The sequence below is a fragment of the Lepidochelys kempii genome, chromosome 1 (assembly GCF_965140285.1).
Source record: "Lepidochelys kempii isolate rLepKem1 chromosome 1, rLepKem1.hap1, whole genome shotgun sequence".
Classification (NCBI taxonomy): domain Eukaryota; kingdom Metazoa; phylum Chordata; order Testudines; family Cheloniidae; genus Lepidochelys; species Lepidochelys kempii.
In genome coordinates, this window is record NC_136380.1 from 77,934,366 (window position 1) to 77,951,666 (window position 17,301).

At 39.4% G+C, this 17,301-nt stretch overlaps 1 protein-coding gene across 13 annotated transcripts in view; it reads right to left on the minus strand.

Annotated features, from left to right (window-relative positions):
- Positions 1 to 17,301, minus strand: part of DACH1 (dachshund family transcription factor 1) — a 462,083-nt gene that overhangs the window by 221,366 nt on the left and 223,416 nt on the right. For 7 of the 13 annotated variants that reach the window (XM_073346413.2, XM_073346448.2, XM_073346406.2 and 4 more), the window contains 2 exons: positions 16,132 to 16,191; positions 10,572 to 10,733 (listed from right to left, as the gene is read on the minus strand). The exons of 1 other annotated variant lie outside the window; for it this stretch is intronic. In XM_073346413.2, the coding sequence (XP_073202514.2) occupies positions 10,572 to 10,733; positions 16,132 to 16,191 (222 nt within the window). The remainder of the gene's footprint in view (positions 1 to 10,571; positions 10,734 to 16,131; positions 16,192 to 17,301) is intronic. 5 more of the 13 variants (XM_073346438.2, XM_073346475.2, XM_073346484.2 and 2 more) reach the window with 1 other exon arrangement.

Sequence of the window (17,301 nt, forward strand, 5' to 3'; positions counted from 1 at the left end):
GAATCTTTTCCAGTTCCACTATATATGGGGTGGGCAAACATTTTAGCACGAGGGCCACATCTGGGAATAGAAATTGTGTGGCAGGCCTTGAATGCTCACAAAATTGGGGTTGTGGTGCAGGAGGGGTTGAGGGCTCTGGTTGGGGGTGCAGGCTCCGGGGTGGGGCCAGAAATGAGGAGTTCAGGAAATGCGGGACGGGGCTCCAGGCTGGGGCAGGGGCGTGAGGGGTTGAGGGCTCCGGCTGGGGTGCGGGCTCTGGCATGGGGCTGGGGATGAGATGTTTGGGGTGCAGGATGGTGCTCTGGGCTGGGATTGAGGGGTTTGGAAGGCAGGAGGGGGATCAAGGCTGAGGTAGGAGGTTGGGACATGCCGGGCAGCGCCTACCTCAAGCGACTCCCTGAAGCAGCAGCATGTCCCTTCTCCAGTTCCTATGTGGAGGCACAGCCAGGCAGCTCTGCATGCTGCCCCATCTGCAGGCACCGCCCGTGCAGCTCCCCTTGGTCGCAGTTCCCGGCCAATGGGAGCTGTGGGAGTAGGGCTTGGGGTGGGTGCAGCATGCAGACTGAAGCCCCCTGAAGCCAAAGACGGGCCATGCTGCTGCTTCCTGGAGTCACGTGGAGCAGCCCCCAACCCTGCTCCCCAGTTGGAGCATCGGAGCGGGGCAAACCCCAGATCCTGCTCCCCAGCTGGAGCTCGAAGACCGGATTAAGACAGCTGATGGGCTGGATCTAGCCCATGGGCCATAGTTTTCCCACCCCTGCACTATATCCTTTCTGACATGGGGCAAGCAAGACTAGACACAGAATTCAAGATGTGGATGCATGATGGACTTGTATAGTGGTTTTATTACATTTTCTGTTTGATTTTTTATCCCTTTCCTAATAGCTCCTATACTGTTAGCCTTTTTTATCTCTGTTGTGCATTGATTGGACATTTTCAGAGGACTATGCACAGTGACTCCAAGATCTCTTTCTTGAGTATTACCAGCTACTTTAGAACCCATCACTATATATGTGCAGTTGAGATTATTTTTTTTCCAATATGCATTACTTTCCACTTATCAATATAGAATTTCATCTGCCATTTTGTTGCCCAGTCACCCAGTTTAGTAAGATCATAGAATCATAGAATATCAGGGTTGGAAGGGACCTCAGGAGGTCATCTAGTCCAACCCCCTGCTGAAAGCAGGACCAATCCCAATTTTTGCCGCAGTTCCCTAAATGGAACCCTCAAGGATTGAACTCACAACCCTGGGTTTAGCAGGCCAATGCTCAAACCACTGAGCTATCCCTCCCCCTCCTCTGTAACTCCTCAGACTCTGCTTTGGACTTAACGATCTTGAATAAATTTGCCATTACACTGCTCTCTCCCTTTTCCAGATCATTTATGAATACATTGAACAGCACAGGTTCCAGTGCTTTGGGGGACCCTGCTATTTACCTCTCTCCATTGTGAAAACTGACCATTTATTCCTACCTTCTGTTTCCTATCTTTCAACAAGTTATTGATCCATGAGAGGACCTTCCCTGTTATCTCATGGCTACTTAGTTTCCTTAAGAGCCGTTGGTGAGGAACCTTGTCAAAGGCTTTCTGAAAATCCAAGTACATTATATTGACTGGATCATCCTAATCCATGTGCTTGCTAACTCCCTCGAAGAATTCATTAAGATTAGTGAGGCATGAATTCCCTTTACAAATGCCATGTTGACTCTTCCCCAACAAATAGTGCTTATCTATGTGACTGATAATTCTGTTCTTTACTTCAGTTTCCCCCACTGGTCTGTAATTGCCAGGATCTCCTCCAGATCCTTTTTTAAAAAATCGGCACTGCATTAGTACCTTCCAGTCATCTGGTACAAAGGCTGATTCCAAATACAGGCATCATGCTACAGGACTATATTGCTGTGGTCCTCCCAGGGATCTCCGGTACTTGGAGAGAGTCTCATTCTGGCTGCACATCAGGCATGGGCTGATTTGTCAGGCTCTACATGAGTGTACAACTGGCAAATTTAAAGTTGACCTCCTCACAAGACTAACCCAGAGGGCAGTGTGATCAGAGGTGTATTTGGATTGTACACATGATGAATTGTCAAAAAGAGAAGATCTTCAATCTCACTACATTCCATCTTATTTCTCATCTCTGGGTTTGCCTGCTTGGATTTAGGACCATTAGAATTGGGATTGGTTGATTGGTTTTATATAGAGACATGCGACAAGGGAAAGACTGGGCTTTTTGATCATCACTGGGTTGCAGAGCATATATGGAAATAGGAAGGAACTTTTCCCACTGTGTAAAATTGCCCATTTCTGCTCAGGTTTTTTTTGTTGTTGTTGTTGTTTGCCTTATTCTGTGCATATAAGTGGGCATTACTACTGAATGTTTGTCTACATATAAGTAGTTATTTTAGGTTCTGATCAGAGACAAGACATCTAGCTATCCTGATTTGTCATAAAATTGATTATCTGAGAACTGAATCCCAAATTCCAAGCTTGGACTAGGAAAAAGGGATAGAGCAAGATACCACCGACATCCCTGGTGGGAACAGGTCTTATAACTGGGAACAGATCTGTGGTATTCTTGCCATAGTATCTGATTCTTTCCATTCACTTAGGGCAGCTGGGAAGAATTGTTGTTTCAGTGACCATTCCCTGGTTAGACAAGCACTGGGGTGCTTTTAGGTGTGCTGAGGCTATGCAGATTTAATTAAGATGTTGGAGTTTTATGCTTAATAAAGTCGCCTTCAAGCCCAGTCAGGCGCTATGTGTTTTATTCAGCACCATTTTGGTCATGGCACTCAGCAAGGAGAAAGTGTGTAGTTTTATTTGATATTACGTTTTTAATCATGTAGAAAGATATTTCTGCTCATTTTGCTATTTATGAAAGAATACTTTAATTCTATATTTCTTCAGTATTATATTTAAATTATAGTTTTTGGACATATATGTGTAGCATGTTTACAAGTCTCAAACTCACAAGAGAAGTATATTTTTATGAAGCTAATTCATCATTGGTCACCTACCCTAAAAATACATGTTATTTTCTGGAAACTAATAATCATGCCGTTTAGTGTCTTATTATTTCAGATACATTTCCTACCTCAGATTTGTGAACCATGATCACAAACTATAGGAAGATTTAGCAAATACAATTATTCAACTAAAATTTCTTAATACGGCATGCTCAAAAGATCTCCATGCATCTGAAGAAGTGGTGTTTTACCCACAAAAGCTTATGCCCAAATAAATCTGTTAATCTTTAAGGAGCCACCAGACTCCTTGTTGTTCATGTTTACTTAATTATCCAGTCATTTGTGGCAATAAATAATATTGAAGCAAAAGCAAGTTGGTAGCTTAACATTTTCAAATGATGATTCCAAGCTTCTTTATAAATAGGGAAATGACTAAAATTGCTGTAACAATAGGAAATGTATAGTGAAAATGTGCAAAATGAAAATTACCTAATTATTTATAGGGTCTTTGGATGGAGTTAGAAATAATACAAATACAATTCAACGACATAAATTACTTTTTTTTTCTTATTGGCAAGAAACGACACGTCTTCAAAATATTTTTACTCACTCCCGGAGTATTTTTAAATGAACTAAGGACAGCTGTGTGGTAGAGGAAGACAATTTTCATTTAGTGGCTTCTGCTTCTACATCTTTTGAAACATGTTACCACTTACAGTAACCCACACAGGTACACGTGCTCTTTGAGGACTGATATATATTTACGGATACAGAATAAGAACAAAGCTTAAAATGCAAAGTTGACTTGTAAATAGTCTTCTGGGTGACACTATGAAAGTTTCATCAACTGTTTTCAACACAGGATTGCTGTTTATTTCTGTTTTCATTGCGTCTCAGCCACAACTTTGTCCCTTCTGTGTCACAGCTTTGGGCAAGAACTATTAACTCGTTCATGTCTTCTTTCAGGAAATCCCAACTGCTGGCATTAAGTACTTAAGGGTCTCACCTTTTTAATATTATTGACTGTCCCGTGTGAAAGCACTGAGGCTCTGCTAATCCTTTCATAAATTTGCTAATTGCTGTTAAGTTTAACACATCAGACTGTCTGTCTTGTTTAGCAACTTCAAGAGTCATAGTGAAAGGCACAGGAAGCAGATCCTGAAATATTAGGAAACCCATGACTATTCTGAATGTCCTGCACGAGCAGATTAACACTCCTTTTAAGGCTTGACATTCAATATGACGATTCATTTTTTCCACAGTATTGCCTTTTAAGACAAAAGATAATGTCTAGTGGCCTGGCTGCCACTAAATGATCTGTTTCTGGTACCTCTGTGCATTCCCAGGGAACAGCTTTATGAAAGCATTCCTTTTAACTTGAAATGTGATGTGTTCAACATCTAATGTATGTCCTTAGGGCTATATGACTATCCCTTTGCTAGCACCTAGACAGCACTTTTCATCAAAGAGGTTTACAGAAGTAGAGACATATCATTGCCAAGCACTCATGATATCCTATGGCACTGAAGCAATTTTATAGGTATGGTCCTGTTTCTAAAACTTTAGAGTATAGGGTGATTCTTATGTATCACATATTTCAACACATTGCAACACTATGGGGGATATTTTCTTTCTGAAATTGTATTTGTCAGGTTTTCAACTTTGCAAATGTATAGTTTTTAGAAATCATTTAAACTTCTGTCCACCTGGGAAATGTACTTAAGGCTTACACTAAACACAGCAGAAAATAGATATATTAATAAAAATATAAAAAGGAAAAAAAAATCTGCCAGTGTTTAAACTGTTAAGAAATAGAAAAATTCTTATGAACTAGTGATACTGTCATTGAACTGGAGACAGCTTTAGAACAAGCTTGCTCTGGCTTTTTCACCCTACAATTTGGAATCTGCTCACAGTACTGCCAGCTTAACCAAAAAGGATTAACTCTCATATCCAACTGAGAACACAGATAATTCTCGGTAATTGGTAAAAAATGAAGATGAATGGGGCTGAGAGATAAGGAGCAATTAGCTCATCAGCAGTTACAGCTGTGCACTCAATCCGGATCCATCTCTTGAGTCTCGGCCCCTTTTAAAGAACCCGAGCAGAATAAGCATAGGACACCTCCTTCCCCCAAAATTGCTATACCTGCCCATCATTCCTCTCTCTTCCATTTTATTTCCTCACTGTACAAAGACACCTGTCACAGCATTCTTTGTAAATTACTACCTCTCCCAGGACCTGTGTCTACAGCCAATCTTCTTTTTAAACTTAAAAAAAAAAAATCAGAAACCAAATGACTACTGTAGACACTCTTAAGTTCCCTGTCAATCGTTTCATTATAGCAGCATCATCTGTTTGAAAATATAAGCAATTCCCTCATCTAATTATAGAGAGGATTTGAGGTTCATTAACATTGCCAAGGCAGAGAATCAGATGTGCAACTGCAGAGCTGTGCTCAGTGGCCTGCATTCTCTGTTTCCTTTTATTTGCTTTCTCAAGGTCTCCAAGACTTTTTCCTGAAACCATAAAAGTAATTCTTTCCTTCAGAATAGACGTGTGTTTAGAGAAAGGAAATGACCGCATTTTACACAGTTCTATTATTGGGAGAGGTCACTAGAGAAAAATAATTTCATCTCAATGTCTTTTCCACCCTTTTTGGAGAAGGGAAGGGATAATGTTAAGCAAGGCAACCGTTAATTTCAGGCAACAGATCTTGGCTTTCCTTACATGTGTCTCAGAGTTTTAATGTTGTAAGCTAATGTGGATAAAAAGGAAGCCTAAAATGTCAAGAGCCCCTCTTACTTTTCAACATATTTTGTGGTTGTTTATGGATTATTGTGCTAGCTAAGTGTAAAATACTGTCTTGTATTTCCTAATTGTGTTTAGAAACAGAAAACACCAAAGTCTTTATGATTGCTTCATTTCCTTAAAGAAATAATAGCAGGTTTTTTGGTATGATATAGTTTAAACAATGACATTTTCTTGGGACATCTGTTTTGAGATCACTTTTTGAATAGATATGAACTCATTTCCTACTAAGAAAGCAATTTACTATTGTTGATAGCTGTTTACAAGTTCCATGAGTCAGATATTAGCTAGTGGCAAAGGTCCTCTCAAATCCTTGGAGTATTCCTTAAACTGTGTACATAGTATTTTAAGCATATAAAATGCTAAGGGAAGCAAAATTACAGGGACTTTTCCTACTAATTTACAGTAATTTGAGGCTAGCTCAGAGGAATGATTTAAAATGTATTTACCTGTAAAAATTTCATTCCTTTTGCTCCTCTTTGTTAATGAAGTACTACAGTAATCACAGTTAAGTGTTTAAAAACAGTGAAACAACTGAGATGCTTACTGTACTTATATTTTTGGAGTATAAAACTCAAATACAGAATCTGTACATAATTTACTTGCATTAAAATAAAATTATTACTGATCATAATAATAGAAGATACGTTCATATAGCAAACAAACAGAAAAAAAACCATGTCAAGTCAATTTAATGTTTGACCTTGTAAATTTTCTTCTTTTAATCCTGCATTTATAAGAGCATAATCCTAGAAGCAGTAGAGTTTTGAATGTTGGTTTACATAGATAGTTCTTTAAACAAACAAACAAAAAATTATCTGGCCTGCATGTTGTGTCTAGAGTTGCCACTGAAAAGAATCCAGGACATTTTTCCTTCTTATCTGCAATGTAGCTCATATCAGCCACCCTGTCACAAGACAGTACTTGATATAAACAAGAGATTGCAAAGACATCTCAGTAATCAATATTAGGATGGCTACAGTATGGAAACTCCAACCACTGCATATCATTTGTCTCAGCATCTATTTCTATGACCAAATGAAGCATTAATTCAAATCATAAATCTATGGTGATTTAAATCTGGGAATGAGCACCTGCCTGCTTTAATGATTTATTTTGTACATTTCAGTAAGCAGGAGATTTGTCCATATGAACTGACAGGTCACCTTCAGATGCCAGTAGCAGACTGTTTATCACCATGCAGACTAGCATCTCATCTTAGCAAGTAAATATTAAACTAAAAGAATCCAATTGATTGTGGATGGGGGAGAAAGGCGTAGCTGCCATATATTTTACTCAGTGTGCTAATACCTCACTTTGATTCCTCCATGGTTCCTTATTTTTTCTCCTAAAATGATAATTCTGGTGGGAGGATGCAAGCTCAAGGTTACCATGTAAAACTGAAGGATATAAAATAATTACTTATTAGTATCATTGACTTCCTTTAATTTTTTACTTGTTAGCCTTTTGGCCATTGTTTCAAAGGACCAGTTAATAAATTTGTGTAGTGCTGTGGATAACTGCAAAATATTCAGCCACAAAAATGACTTTTATAAGTCATATAAAGTGTCTGATTAAAACCAATAAAGCAAGACAATTCCAAACTAAAACTAACAATTCAAATTGGGACTTCATGCTTCATTTTGCTTACTTTGCATAGGTACTGTAGGAGCCTGAGAATCCTGAGAGTACAGTATATTAAATATGCTATAATAGACAATATAATGGAATAAGTTACTTTGTTTAGTTCTTTAACTCTGAATTTTCTTGCTTTTATATGTGTTTAGTCAGGTGCATCATATACACTTAAAATGTAGACTGTGATCAAATTATTTTTATTCATCTTTTATCCCTTCCCCCCCCCAGCCCTCAATAATATGTTTAAAATGCAAGTTCAACCACATATATTGTAACTCACTAATACTGTATGTATCTAATACTCTTAATTAGTTCCAGATGTCTAGATAAACAAAATATTGACTAGATATGTCATGATAACATTTTAAAATACAGGTTCTGGTTATAATGGGGGAGATTTTCAAAGGCACACATGGCAACTAGGCACCTAATCCCACTGACAGTCAATCTGAGTTAGGCTACTGCCTTCCATTTGTGCCTCAAAAAGTTTCCCTCAGTAGTTATAATAGTTCTGTCAAAGCCTGCTTGATATTTCTTAGCATAGTATCCATCTAGGAGCATCCATCAGGCCAGTGCAACTATCACTGACACAAGAGTATAATGGCTATTTTTAAGCCATTATGGTTTATTCTGATGACCTAGTTAGAGATTTTTTTATCTGTAACTGATTGATCTAGTATAATTATTAGTTTTTATTTCTATACATCCGTAAGTGTATATGACGCTATATACTAGGTAAGCCATGCTAAACAGTAAACACAGTCCTGAACCAAGAGGCCCTGAGCAATTATAATATAGCAGATGATAGTATAACCCAAACAGGCATAATGCACTCACAGAGATTTTCTTGAATACATGGGAGAAATTAGAATGTTACTATTCATTGCAACAAGGTTTCATTCAGTACTTAGGTAATGCTGAGTGGCTAGTAAGTGTAACCCACACATCTTACTGAAACCCTAAGCACTGGCAGGAGCCTCCCGCGGGGCTGTAGCACCGAGCCCCATCACTTTGCAGCAGGGCAGAAGCCTCGAGGAGAAGTGCCCGTCTCTTGAACTTCTGAAGATTATCATATGCATCTGGGAGGATTAGTAAGTTTGGCCACGTCTGCTTTATATATATAGTAGTACATATTTACTACAGAAATAACTTGACTATACTTATGAATTGATCACTTTTGATTATCATACTAAAAGTCTATAAATTTTGCTTCCATATTTGCTAGGTTTTAGGTATAAAAATTCATTTTTTAAATCCAGAATCGTCTCCTCAACTGTTGTCCGAGAGAAGATGTATTCTGTTTACTTTGTTCACTATTACTAACTTCTACAGTGCCATAGGCATACAAGAACTTCGTCTCTAGAACTGCTAAACAGGATTAATCCCATAGCATAATATTTGAACGTATTACTTCATATAATGAATGCATCTGAGTCCTGCATTCAAGATCCACACATGTTTCTACATCTGTTACTGCCTCTTCATCCTGCCAGCTGGTAATGCTACCCTCACATTCTTCCTCACTGCCCCATTTTTCCTCTGCTTCTCTGAGGGCCACCTGCTCTCCCCAGTTCACTGTTGTATCTCCCCTGCTCTCAGATTTCTGTTACTGCCTTCCTCTTACTCACCCCTGACATCCTGCCAAGAAGACAGGTTGTTTTTTCCCCTCCTTACAGTTTTGGTAATTGCTGGTATTTCAGTGGCTAGCACACTAGTTGGAGCCTCCTTCTTCACTGTCACTGGAGAAGCTTTCCAAAGTGCTGTGGTGGTTTTTCTCTACTCCTAGAGCAGTTCTTTATTTAAAAAAACTGGCACTCTCTTGATAGGAATTTTCAAGTATACAGTTTGTTGTTGTTGTTTAAAAAAAAAACCATGGCCAGAGTGTTTTGGCCCTCCAGTCCACATTCTATCTATATTTGTATATGTAGACTATAAGTACATGCAGAAATATACAGAAAGAGTAGTCACCTACTTTTATTTTTAATGAAAGAAATGCCCCTCCCCTGAAATCAACAGGGGGTGAGCTTTGATCCATCTGCAGTGGAAGTATGCCATACAGAAAGAGGGAATATGAGAAAGCATGTATGGCTGGATGCTCCCGCCTCGGGTCCACCACCTTCCCGTTGGCTGGAGATGGGAGAAAAGTCTAGCCCATTGGCTCTTGTGGGCTTCCCTAGGCTCTTCAAAAGACTCTTGATCTGGTAAGCAGCCACTTTTATTTATAGTTAGTGAAGGAAAATAGACACCTATTTATCCTTAAGAGTAATCTCAAAAGGTATGATGACTACGGGTAGGGGAAAGGAATGTACTGAACCATCGAGAGCCATTTTATTTCTATATATGCTTATCCTGAGTACAGTATTCTGAACGCACATTTTAATCACTGAATTACTACTGCTGAGTTATCTTGTTAGTACTGTCTCAATGTGATAAAGGGAGTCAGTCCAATAAAAAGGTATAACAAACCATTTTATTGAAGAGATATGCATATGATTTAGTCAACAAAAGAAGTTGGTCTAGCTTTGAAGTGTGTTTTATCAAAACAAACTCGCCAGAGAAATGCATATAATGTATTGGAAGAATTCCTTTTTCGAAAGAACAGGAGTTGCTGATAATTGTTTAAGAAACAGAAAAAAACGCAGTAAACAACATTTTAAGAATGTGTTTATTAAAATAGGAGAGTAATTGTAAAGCATGGTAATAATTTATTGTGTATGTATGTTTTCCTTTTATCACAGGGCACCTGAATTTGTGACATATTTTGCTTCCAAGCAACTGTTCTGAATTACCTAAAGTCAATACCCAATAGAGTGAGTAGGAGACATGGTTAAATTTCCCTCTGACACCTTCATCTGTCACCATACCTGTACTTTGAAAAATGAACTCTTAGCAATCAAACTGCTTTCTTTCATGGAAAATATTAACTGGGGTCTGAAGTAGCATCCTACAAAGGAAAGGATGTTCTTATAATAGTAACAACAATGCTGAATGCTCCTGTAAAGGTCAGCTACAAAAGTGGCCTGCAAATGTGCCAGTTCTTTCCAAAATCAAAGAAGGTTTAATGGTCCGGGGGTGAGGGGAAGGGTATCATTGTAGTAAGATATTGATACATTACTGGCATGTATGTATGTAATGTTGACTTCCGAAACTTACCAACACTTGAATTCAGATCTCCATTTTCAGATTCTGCTCCATGTTGGTTATTACTGGCATGATAGTTGGACATAGCTTCTAATTTGATTTTTTTCACTTTCATTGCTTCTGCTATGGCTGCATTGGTAGCAGCTGCTGCTGCTGCAGCTGCTGCTGTCAGACCTACAAAGAAATATGAATGAAACTTAATATACATTATACTATGACTCTTCATTAGTGTTGGGCTTGAAACTGTTACTCTTCCTTCATCATTTACTACATAATTAGCAGAGAATAATACTGAATAATATTCATCCTTATTTGCTTGGGAGATTGTTTACTTTTTAATGTAAAATGCATAACATACTATGTAAATAGTTACTTATATACACATGAATTCACAAATACAACTGCAGCTACAAACATACTCATTTAGAAGCCTAGCTTTGCCAGCAAACCATGTATTTAAGTGCAAATGTGGGTGTAAATAAATATACCTACAATAAACTGTGAATACAAAACTACACTTGAAACATTGGAGGACAAGCTAAAAATCAGGGCCATAGAGTTTGAATAGCATATACATAACTAATAAGTTATATTCACAATTAAGCCATTCTCCCTGAGCTCACATAAAATTCCAAATTACTCTAGCAGTATAAATGGGTCATACTAAAACAGCCATAGCTTTCTTAAAGGAAAGGTTAGCTATGTAGATCATAGGGAAAATATATCTATATAATTATTTACAATCCTACAAGCAGGTTTAGACTTCAAGGCCTCTTCCAAAGATACCACACACAAAGTGTGTAACTCCTTTAATTCCCAACCACCCTCCTACAACCCAAGTTCTACACCTCCTATCACAAATTCTCCATCTCCAGACTAAATCTCTGCATTCAGCTATATTTGTGAAACACTATATTGTAATAATGAGCTGGTACTGATACTGGGGATGAGTTGGTATGATTGGTAGAACTGCCCAATTTGCTTTCATCACACCACATTCCGCCTTCATCCAGTGCCCTGAGTATGAGGCAGTGCGTAGCTGCATCAAGCCATGAGAAGCCAAGGGGAGAAATTTTAATTCACAGACTCACAGTTCCTCTCCTGTTCCCCTCTTGCTTCTGCAAAGGCAGAATTTTGCCACAGCCTCTACCAATGGCAGTATGCTCACAGTTCTTTTTCAACAACCCTCTTCTTCTGTGTAGTGTGTTGGAGAGTGGTGGGAGGCACAGATCTGTCCACTTCTTACCTCTCTCCATGTATGTGGTTCCTCCCAACCCCACCCTGGATCTAATAGGCAGAGATGGGGGTCTTACTCCCCCTTAGCAAAGCAAAGGTACTACAGGGTTGGGCTTAGCGTCCCAGCACCTGGAAACAAGTGATGAGGGCAAAATCTCAGTTGTTCTTTTTAAGTAAGTTTCGAGCCCTCCTGGATGCAAAGAAAAGCATCCAAGTTTAACTAGTACAGTGATGTTTGCCTGAATCTGCAGACAGCCTTAAACTATTTCTCTGAGGTGTGAACTGCTTCACACACCTCAAAAGGTAGTTAACTCTACAACTCACTACTCTGGGCGGGAGGGTCGGGGGGCAGCACCACCACCCCAGCGGAGGGATCTGTGTGGCCAGAGGAGAAGAGTGCAGTAGAAGCCCAGCCTACCTGCCCAAGCAAGCAGATAACCCCTGCCTGCTGAAGTAAATATTGGAGAACCCCCTGCTGCCACCACTGCTGTTTCTGATGAGGGGTCTCCTGCCTCCTCGGTGGGAAGAAGGGAACCCCTATAGCCACACCTGGGTTAATAGGCCAAGCGGGAGCCTGCTGGATCTGCTGGAATGAGAGAGGAAGTGATCCCATGTCGCTGCCCCTGCCTCTTCAGATTGGGGGATGGGGACATAATAGGAGCCAGGACCATGAGTGCCCTGTGTCATACTGTGTCTAGGGCTCTAGATTGCCTTAACTCTTATTCCACTGCATGTAACTGAGGGCCAGATTGTGGCTAGCCCTAATTTCCTGACAAACCTTTAATGCCTCCAAGTGTTGCTGAAATTATAAATTACACCATAATTACTTTCTGTACAGTTATACCAATGTTAGTTACAAAATTGCTATTTAGGCAGTAGGAAAGGGTTCAAAAGTCAAATATCAAAGAACAAGGTGAACAGACATAAACCTATTTTAATATTTACTACTATTATGAAGCTTGCATATTCAGATCTGACTAATACAATAACATAGATGCTTTTCAATGATATTTTTATCTTAGGGGAAGGATATGATGATATGCATTATGCAGATTTGGTTAGGGGTTCCTAAATTAAGCCAGAGAAAAGAGATGATGCATCTCTGAACTTACATTTGTATCCTGTGTTTGTTATACAGCACAGTATCCTATGCTTCCTTTTTCTTAATACCATTGTCAAGCTATAGCTAGCGTCTTTAAAGAATGATCCTTTACCAGAAATGTCCAAATACAGCATACCTAATGAATATAAACTTTCTTTTGCATCGGAATACCCCAATATACAACCCTATTCTCTTCCAATGCTATTCTCTAGAGTTGGCCAAGGCTTTTGTATGAGGACTAGAAATCTCAAACACATGCTGTTGAGCTGTTAAACTGCCATTACCAAAACTCTGCTTGTGGTAATATTTTTCTCTTAAAAAGGAAAAAAAAAAATAAAGAGAGGAATTGAACTCCTATATTCATTCTCCCTCTTGCACAGCTGACTGAAACAGGAACATTTTGCTAATTTAAAGCGTGAACCTGCTACCGAGTCAAATTCATTTCATCCATGTAAACCTTGAAATAACAGGTTAGTGCAGATGAATGCACAGGATTCAGATTGGGGGGGGGGTAATCCACTAAGTTGGGGACAATGCTCAAGACTGCAGCACAGTCTGTCCCCTAAATAATTCCACGCTAGCACAACTACTCCTGTGTGTCACTCTGCTCTCCACACCTTTCATAACCACAATATGGGACATAAGTGGCATGCACGATCCTGAGCCAGCCATCTGCAGCATGATATATTCTGACCACAGTTACAAGACAAGGTCTCTCCCCAACAGAGGGCCCTATTTATCTCAAGTCCTCTCCAGAGAGGACTCTCAAATGTACTGTAAAGGGCAGAGAGCACAATTCCGCAAAATAGCAGCTACTATTCCATTCTTTGAAGCTCTGAAAATATGATTCAAGCTGAGTCAAGAAATGTCTTAAATCATAGTTTAACTCTCCCCACCCCCCACCAAACTAAACACTATTGAGTATCACTACTCTCTTACATCAAGCTGCCTGGGAATTTCCTAGCCATGCAGAGATTAAAGTAATAGTACAGTATAGTACTTTCGCATTTTTCATTATGCAAACTGCATCTCTGAAAATTAGATGACCAAATGTCACCTTTAAAGGCAATTTAAAATGGAAAAGAACTATACTGGATATTCAATAGCTCAGATAATAAGTTACTTTACTCTCTGTTAATATTTGTTTGAAAAGTTAAAGAAACATGTCAAAATACTCAGTAGACTCCAGTCCATGGTAGTTATCATTAATATTCTAAAATTGATAAGCTGTTTATGTCTGGCATTCTTCCTGCTGATTATTCTGTAAGACAGGCAGCTTTATAACTATCTCATCACTCCACCGTCACACAAATTTCATCGACAGTGCTCATGCACAGCTATTAGCAATATGAATCTAACCATTACAAGAGGGAGGAAAATCGAACATGTGGCATTAATACGCAGTCCTGCTTCCTAACCATCTGATAGGCAGATGGTGTAAAGCGGATTCTCCAGCTGAAATGAAGGGGGACATCATTTAAAACCTTGTTTGCATTCTAACTGATATCAGTGCCATATTGATATACATGATACATCATGGCAGGATTTGAACAATCTAGTTTGTTTCAGTCATAAATGTTTACAGCCTTGTTTTTTATCTTTAGAAGCATGTTTTGAAGAGCGTATTTTTAATTTATGAAACCTATTGTTTACTTCTGTTGAACCAGAAGATTAGCAAGGAGCAGGAATATTAAATTACCACAACCACAGCAATATAACTAAGATGGATGAATAAAGTATGTTTTTTTCAATAAAAGATGTTAGTAAAGGAATTAAAAAATTAGCCTAGACATTTTATGCATTAAACACATTTATTCATTTAAACCTTCTAGCTTTTTTTTCCCATGAGACATACTTAGAAGTTTAATGCTTTACACAGCTATTCATTTAAAGCTCTCACTGTGTGCAATTAATCTTGTCCAACAATTTAATTCAAAAAGCAAAACATCAAAAAGTAAAGTTCAATTCAACAATCATGGTCCTGAAGTAATCTCCTTGCTACTGACAGTTCCTATAGACTCATCTGCAAAAGTCTGTTCAAGGTGTCGTGTAAGAGCTGTGTGAGCTTGAATTATAACTCAATTGAAAGCTCTGCAAGCCTCAGTAGGAACTCACGACTTAACTTCGGCTAGAAGCAGACCACCAAAAGAAACAGTGTGAATGATCTCTTTCTACAAAGCCCTTCTCCTTTCTGCCACTCAAATGCTGATCATCAGTTCAATTTTATGTTCTTGCAATCATACATATTTTAAAATAAGCATATTTGGAAAGAGATACATTCCAATAATTATACAGTTTGTAATTGCTGTCATAATTATGCAATGTGTTTTAAAAACATAATAATAAATTTAAATGCAATTTTAATTTTTAATCCATACTGATGCCAAGGTTATTTGGAAAATCTCTTACCTAAGTGGGGTAAAGAGGGCTGGAAACTGAGAAATTAGCTGCAATATTTATTTGTATTATTAACTAATTAAACCATCCTTGGAAGAAATAATTGCCATTTCCTGGTTTCTGGGGGAACACATTATAATCTCCCTCAGTGTTCCTAGCTGGTTTAGAACAGCAATTCACAGGACTGGACAAAAGGGGAAGGTGCAGAAATTTAAATAGTCATATTTGGCACATGGCTCTTATAAGCAAAGGTTATGGAACAATTCAGACAGTCACTAAGGTTTTATAGGGAGCAGTATCGGAGTACTTCGTTTTTTGTTTGTTTTTTTTCAAAATTCAAGCACAGAGCTGGAAAGGATGCATTTGACATGCAGGATTGGTACCAGGTTGCAAGAGACATGTTTTGTCATTGGGTAAAAAGGAAAAGTATCACTTAGTGAAAGCTCAGTTTTCAGCTCAGTAAAAAGGAAGCCATGGAGTCACAGCATATTCCACAGTCTGGTGCTCAGCATTTGTCAGTACTTGGGGCTTTAGGGGTTTGGTGTGCTGTGCAACAGCTCGGCCGCTTTGGCCTGCTGGGTCTTTGTAGCTGTTCAATATCTTAACCAAGGTGCTTTTTAGTGCTTTTACCAAATATAATCAGCAGCATTTTCCTGCCAAATTCTAGTCTCATTTACACCCAGGCAACTCCACAGAAGTCAGCAGAGTTTCATGGGTGTAAACGAGACCAGATTTTGGCCTATTACATGTGGGACTCCAGGGCCAGAAATGAATGAACCAAGCCAAAGCCTTCAGAATCACTTCTTCCTGGCAGGAGACCTTGGAAATGCAGTTTACCTTCTCTAGCAAGATGCTCAGGAGAACAGCCCACTGTGCTGGCAAGCAGACATCCCAAACCTGTGAAAAAAATGCAGAAATTGGGCTTGTTTGATTTAACTGGCTTGTGAGTTGGTTGTTGTCTAGTTTTTGGCTTTTAGCTTGTTGGGCTTGTAGCTTGTTGTAGCTTGTTGCTTCTTTTTTTGATTGGCTCCTGGCAAGCAGGGGCAAGGGGGGGAGGGAGTCAGGGGTGCACAGAGGGCCCACCACAGTCCTAGACTGCATGCCGGGGGTATCTAGTCACATAAAGTATTGGGGTTCTTAGGGATTGGCTTGTTTTGGCCTTGTTTTGAAATGGGATTAGCCTGTTTTTTGGCTTATTGTGAAAGTTGGGGTGCTTATTTACCGCGTGAAGGTTGGCAACTGTGCTGGCAAGTTTATTCAAGAGTATCCAAGTTGATACCAGTGATGATGTCTGACACAAGCTACTGTCCTCCCACATGTGCTCCTACCTGCTTAGGAAGGATTTATCCAAATTCTAGTTTTGGCAATGTGAGCAGTTATTAACCAATCAAATCAGTAAAAAAATACCAGGACTGTATGTACACACATATACACACACTGTTGCTTGGGCATACCGCACATTCAGTATACTCGTATTCATCTGAGTAGTCTTCGCACACATACTTCCAGCAAACTCAGTGGGACTACTAGTGGCAATACCGTTTGGGTGACTAAGGATTCCAGAGTCAAGCCGTAAAGTCATAACTGACAACTGACTCAAACAGACATACAGCACAGCAATACAGATTTGTTTATGGAAGTTTACAGAATCATACTGAAATACTGTTTCTGTTATACAAGACAGGTAAATGAATTGTGTAATTGTTGGTGTCTCTTCTTTACAGGGCTGGCTCCACCCGCCGAACAGGGAGGCGAAATCCTGCCCACCGAACACGGAGGCGGAATGATGGTGCGGCCGCCAAATTGCCACCGGCGACCGAAGAAATGTCACGTCCGCACTGCCGAATTGCCGCCGAGCCCAACCTCCTGCCACCCCTTTACATTTGCCGCCCTAGGCACCTGCTGGGTTCACTGGTGCCTGGAGCTGGCCCTGCTTCTTTATTACATGACCCTTTCAATTTGCTAATTCAAAAGGTTTCTTTTGGGGGTTTGTGGTTTGTTTGTTTT